A 6,312-nucleotide genomic window follows, 5' to 3' on the forward strand; every position below is an offset into this window, starting at 1 on the left:
GATTCCCCTACGCGAACAGGGCAGATGGCAAAGGCAGTCGAAGAAGCATGAAATATAAAATATTTATGCTTGATGCGCTTATCTATTCGATATTTACATATTTCACATACACCTATTGTTGGATAGAAACATTTTTGGACGGAAGTTATATATAAATTGAAATATATAAAAAACTGTGCCAACAATGGTTTATTTGTGACCAACTCCTAGATATGGTACACGCTTTTATCGATACATATGGCAACTCCTAGATATGGTACACGCTTTTATCGATACATATGGCATTGTCACAGATGATATTTTCAACACTTATTCCTATTTATTTATTTGCATTAATTTACATATTTCTATTTAGGAATCATTAACACGAAAGGAGTTCTTTTAGGGAAATAAACCTATCGACTCAGGGGACTCTCATAATTGTTGAGAAACTAACAGAACCCAGAGCTAGAATTTAGAAAATGCTGCCCACTTTTGGCAAGAAATATTTTATGTTTATAAATAAGACGAGAGTGGAAAGTTGTAAGAAAAGTTGTTGTTGTTGCAGCACTTGCAGTGATTGAATGTCCAAGACGCGTTAATGTTTTCTCTTTCGTGTGTTTTGCGGCATTTGTGCTGGAAGAAAACTTTGGCTAAAGCAGCACAGCTAGAACGGAAAACTGAAAAATTGAAAAACCTCACTAAGTTTTGCGGCAAACTTTAAACTTGTGGACATAGTCGAAAGGCAACTGCGATAGCAGAGTATATCTATATATATTTATTGCTATTATATATACATATGTATATACATACATCTATATACATACATCTTATATATTCATGTATGTATATACGTATGCACATATAATACTTATTATATTATTTATAAGAAACAAACACTATTCATAATTCATTCCTTGAAGTTATCTGTGGACGGCTCGGGAGCAAATGAATTGGAATTTGTATAGATAGAGTTGTCACAAGAGGTGTCAAGGCTGGTCATCAGCCGCCGCAATCGACGTCTTCCGCAGCCCTCATAGGTAAGGGCGGTCTTCAGTTCCATTTCCTCGTTGTTGACCCGCAGGCAAATGTCAATGAACAGAATGAGATCGATGTTCTGCAGTTGCTTGGCATACCGAAAGGCCTCATTTAGCATTTGCTTCTGCTTCTCCACTTTGCCCAGTACGGTGTGCGCTTTGCAGGCGATGAGGGCGCTCAAAGCGCCCCACACATAGTGTCCACCCTTCTCGGCTTCTGCAAGATGATATAAAAGAGAGATCTGCCGATATGATAAGTGATCATGCATACCATCCATTGCTTTGCGGGCCAGCTGACAGCATTTGTCAAAGGAATGATTATTCAGGTGCGCCTGCGCCGCCTCGTGGTACAGATAACAGCGCTCGATGGTATATTTGGCGAATCGCAGGCGCCTCTCGAACTGATCCATGCGGTGTCTGCAATAAGAATGAGATACAACTCTGCTAAATGAATATACAAATGTCTATATCTCACTTGAGCACCGCCTTTGTATCCTCGAACTTCTCCCTTTTGATCTGGCCTAAATCATTCGTGATTACATTGGTCACATTGGAGACATGATGTGAGATCCTAAATAGATCCAGCAGATTCGATCGACCCATCGATTTGTATATGTTTGAAATTTTGTATTCATTAATGCGGGCCAAACCCAAGTAGTTGAAGACCTCATTAATGAATTCAAATTTCCAAGGCATAACGCGGTGCGTCTTGATCGCCACATAGGAGTCCATCACGTTGGCCACGAACTTTGTCAATTTCTAAAATGAATAACTTGTGAATCTATATAATATACAAATCATATATATAGCAGTTTACAGCTAGATCATTTCGTCTGATCAAAGTTCGTATGTTTTGCAGCGTCTTGAACATATTTCGCCTCGTTTGATTCTGTATGCGGAAGAAGTTCTCCTCCTGGAACTTGCGCGAGAGCTCCCTATTGGGACACTTTTTGCTGTACATGGGCTGGCGGGCATGCAGCATTTTCTAAGATCAAATGATAATGAGAATTGCAGCTACTCGTAGAATATCTTCAATGAAGCCTCACCGTAAAGTTTCGCAGGGTGTGATACCGCTCGTTGGTCAGATTTTGCAAATACTCTGATGACTGAACACTTTGCTTCAGTAAAAGATTTGGATTATCGCGCAGATTCTTCAGAAACGTCACGTCCATCCAGCTGTTATTCACGTAGGCCTGGGTAAATGTCTTGAATCGACGCTCAAGCCGCTTCTTCTCCAGCGGCGAGAGAATCTTCGGCTGAGCACGAGTACGAAAGAGGTATGAGATTCTGCATTTGAATGGAGCTGAGAGCAATTGATATCGTTACCTGTTTTTGTACTATGCTCAGCACATCACAGTCTGACTTCACGTCCTTGGGCTGTGTGGCTATGTCCTTCATCATGCTCGTTATCAGGCGATACACAGACGATTCTGTTTCAGTCGATAACATGTCGCTAACGATACGATTGATCTGAGAGCAAGTTGGGTAATGGAATATTTCCGTGCCATGCTGGGATATGCTCTACCTACCAGGAATATACGCTTCTCCATGGCCAGTGCATGCGAATAGGTGAGGTCTTTCATATTGGAGCAGGCGAATCTCATTGCTTCCTCGAACTTATTCGATTCGATGAGTGCATCACAGATCTCCAAATCAATTTCGCGACTCGAGCCGCGAGGATTGTCACGCTTGAAAATCGCTGTGGTAGCTCGAAGATATAGAAATATTATGAAAAAGGTTCAATATTTGATGCTTAACCTTTTGAGCGCATCGCGTCAGCAAGCCCTTCCATTGGCCACGCCCTTGCCCGCTTCACCTGACTCCTCTTCAGCAGGGAGTTAATGTTCTCGGGGCTAAGCTTTAGCGCAGCATCAAAATACTTAGTGCCAAGGTTCAGCTTCGCGTTCCGCGAAAAGTAAGTGCCCCAGTCGTTATAGATGGTGTGCAGTTGATCATCCCTCCACTTGATTTTCTCCCATGGCTCCAGGTGCTTTGCGATGGCTGCCTCTGGTACGGAAAGTCTATCAAACATGGTTCGTGTGTGTGAGTGAGTGTGTGTGCGGAAGTTAAAAACAGTTGCGTTTAAAATACTATAAAATAACAATTAAAAACTATTAAAATTGGCTATTAAAAACAAAAATAAAAAGAAAAGTCAAGTGTTGTTGGTGTGTTGAAAACAAAAGTTTTCCATTACTGATATGTTATATAAACTGGAAGCTTAGCGGCAGCAAAAATCTGTCAAATTTTGACAGCAGTGTAGAGCTTGCTACTCCAAAACTTACATGAAATGCTAAATAATAAATAAAAATAGAAAATAAAATGCAAAATATTAATATGTTCATCATTTAAATTTATTAAAATTCTACTTCGAGAGTTTGAAATCGAAGAATAAAATAATTACAGTTACGTTCATTGAAATCGACCCTCGATGATGCGATATACGATATACAGTGGAATTCAAATAGTTCGAAATGGCTATAAGCTTTCCAAAAGTTCAACAAAAACCCTTGTACATTTTTCAATTAATTAAATTTATTTAATTTTTTTTTCTTGCATCAAATCATAAATTTTGATCTGTCTTATATAATGAATTATATGTTATTTTTACTTTTTCCTATTTAACGCATTTTTTTTTTTTTTTTTTTTTTTTTTTTAAGATTTTCAGTAGATAAATCTCTATTGTGCTAGTACATCAATAATTTTCTCACGATAATCCCCGAAATTGATGGCCCTATCGCCATTTGAAATGTATGCCAGAGAGGAAATGTCTTCATGTTTGTTTAAGGGCGTGCCCAGAAGCAGTGGCTGCGTTCCGTGGTAAACATAATCAGTTTCTTTAAGGCAAATGGGTCGCGGCCGTAGCCGTGCGTATTCGAATTGAAGGTCGTTGAATGATTGCCCATGATAATGGAATATTCGGCTGTGCTGTACATCCGCTGGAAGCATCTGTCGACAGTTAGCACGTAGTATGGATCTACAATGGTACCAGGCACTGAAACTCATGTCTGTCATATCCCATGTGCCTAAATACGCTGACAACCCACGGATGGTCCTTGACCGTATCGAATGTCCTGCCACAGTCGGGAACACAGTTGAGTTTTGGCGAATATGCGTTGCGCCTGCGCCAGTTGCCATTCGCTTTGCACTCGACCCCGATCAATAGATCTGCTGGGTCTATAGCCCTGGGCACACCTTGTGATGGCACCGCTCCTCGGAGGGTGCAGCAATGCGGAACAGTCGACGATCTCTTGCTCGTAGGTGCAGATGACTTGGATGCTGCGATCATTTGTGATCGTCTTGCTCTTGCCCTTGATGCACTCAGCCCAAGGCGCCTTCCACTCCCCGTTGTCGCAGGTGTTCATCTCTCTAAGCAGAGCACAGAGTTATGCTTTTGCAAATACACACATTTCAATATTTTAATGTCACTATGAAGCTCTGAAAAAATTAATTGGACGCTGCATTTGACAAAAGTATATTCAACAATCAATTTCTCGTAGTACCAGTTGTATAATCTCGTATTCGAGCACTCCTAACTACAGCACTCTTTATTCTTACTTAGTAATTTATTTACTTATTTATTTATATGTTTTTCCTTTTTTTCTGCCAAATTTTTGTATGATTATTATTATTATTTTTATTACTATTATATTATTATATCACCAATATTCACTGGGCTGTTAAGTTGCCTTCGTTGTGGTTGTTGATGGTGTTGTCTTAATATAAAATTTATTTTTTAATCTATAATTTTTTTATTCTATATATTATTTATATATTACTTATTTATTTAGAAATTTGTTATAAGCAACAACTGCACCAGCAATTTATATTTACCAGCTTGAGCTGTCATTTTTCGATTCCTCTTAGATTTGTAATCGTTTTTGTGTTGGTTTTTGTCGTGTTTTTGTTATGTCTGCAAATTGAAAGGCGGAGTCGATCAAAGCCGTCAAAACATTCACACACTCGACTGGACACTTTCATTTTGAATTCATAGTTTTTTCAATTTATTTTTGCCATTTATTGTTTTTTTTTTTTTTTTTTTTTTTGCTGTACTTTTTCGCTTTTTGTTTTGCCAGCTTTGTTAGAAAATTGTTCAAAGCGAGTTTTTCGCACTTGAATGTTTCAATGCACACTCGTTGCCTAGCCATTGATTAAAAAACTGGATTCACCATTTGAATTCAAATTAAAGGCAGCCCTTTTTAATTGAATAAAAGAGTGAACAAAAAACGAACAGAATGAGAAAAAAGAGCAGCTCCAATTTTTAGAACGATATGATCAGATTCCAGAGCTCCGATGCCAACGACACTTCAGTCGAGTGTGTTAAGCTACAATCAGAGAACAAAGTCTCTTTTGTTTTTACTTATTTATTTAAAGAGTAAACTTTAATTTTCATAAAATTTTAGTGTTTTACAGTTAAGCACAGAAGACCCTAGTCCTTATCAACATAAACGTAAACATACACACTGGAGATTATTTTGTATACTATATTACTATGGAAACTTAATTTGGTAATTACTTTTCATGGACTATCCTAATGAAACTTGTGGATCGTAATCCTATAGACTTAAACGTTTGATGCCATAAATATAGTTATGCATATGCCACAGATGAGCTCTTCAATTGCATGATGTATGCATTTAAGATCTCTTCGGGTTTAAATTACCAATTTGGCACTCCTGCCACATAGTTCTAACAACTGCTTTGTGTCTATGTTGGAATTAAATATTTGAAATTGAATTACAAAGAGAGTGCAACGATTTAAAGTGGGTTTAGAATTAGAAGTGTGCCAAAAGAGAGTTAGAAGTTGCGAGTGTTGTATTAAAAATTAAAATGTTTGCAGCACAGCAAAGGCAACGTTTGATGTTGCTGTGGGGGCAGGCACAGAGTGCGTCCCGGGAGGGGAGCGGCACAGTGATTGCTACAAAGAGTGCATAGAGTGACAATGGAATTGTTTGTAAATTGACAACAACAATATGCGCTGCTGTGATTCACGGCACGGCTAGCGACAACGAGAAGCGGCATTGCGCCAAAGGGGCGTATACGTTATATAGATTGACAAAAGCTGACAGACAGCCTCGCACAGTTAGCACACACTGAGAAATGAGCACAAATTGTATTGTCAGATTGTCGTTGTTAGCATTTCTTTTATTATCTGTAGCTGTAGCTATTACTGTTGTTGTTGTTGTTGTTGTTGTCGTTTTTGTTGTTGCTCTCTACAGCCAAACTGTGTCAACAGCCACCCAATTTGTTAGGTAGGCTTGCATTAGTGGCTAAACTTCTGAAACAGCTGAACTACAAT

At 38.7% G+C, this 6,312-nt stretch overlaps 1 protein-coding gene across 1 annotated transcript; it reads right to left on the reverse strand.

Moving 5' to 3' along the window:
* Positions 1-729: 729 nt before the first annotated feature.
* Positions 730-3,234, reverse strand: wa-cup (walker cup). The gene is made up of 8 exons (XM_018001139.2): positions 2,775-3,234; positions 2,546-2,715; positions 2,343-2,486; positions 2,063-2,272; positions 1,834-2,001; positions 1,492-1,775; positions 1,288-1,433; positions 730-1,233 (listed from the first exon to the last, which is right to left on the reverse strand). Exons 1-8 carry the CDS (start codon positions 3,046-3,048, stop codon positions 890-892), a joined length of 1,740 nt encoding a protein of 579 aa, XP_017856628.1. The 5' UTR covers positions 3,049-3,234; the 3' UTR covers positions 730-889.
* Between the last annotated feature and the right edge of the window lie 3,078 nt (positions 3,235-6,312).

The sequence above is a fragment of the Drosophila arizonae genome, chromosome 2, assembly GCF_054131065.1.
Source record: "Drosophila arizonae isolate 15081-1271.41 chromosome 2, UAZ_ARI_1.0, whole genome shotgun sequence".
Taxonomy (NCBI): Eukaryota; Metazoa; Arthropoda; class Insecta; order Diptera; family Drosophilidae; genus Drosophila; species Drosophila arizonae.

What these genes read in the sequence shown, in the direction of transcription:
- wa-cup (XM_018001139.2), bottom strand. Translation starts at nt 3,048, where the DNA reads ATGTTTGATAGACTTTCCGTACCAGAGGCAGCCATCGCAAAGCACCTG. An exon ending in TCAGACGAAATGATCTAGCT is followed by an intron (nt 1,776 to 1,833) that starts GTAAACTGCTAT and finishes TATTCATTTTAG; the next exon opens with AAATTGACAAAGTTCGTGGC. An exon ending in GATACAAAGGCGGTGCTCAA is followed by an intron (nt 1,434 to 1,491) that starts GTGAGATATAGA and finishes TTCTTATTGCAG; the next exon opens with ACACCGCATGGATCAGTTCG.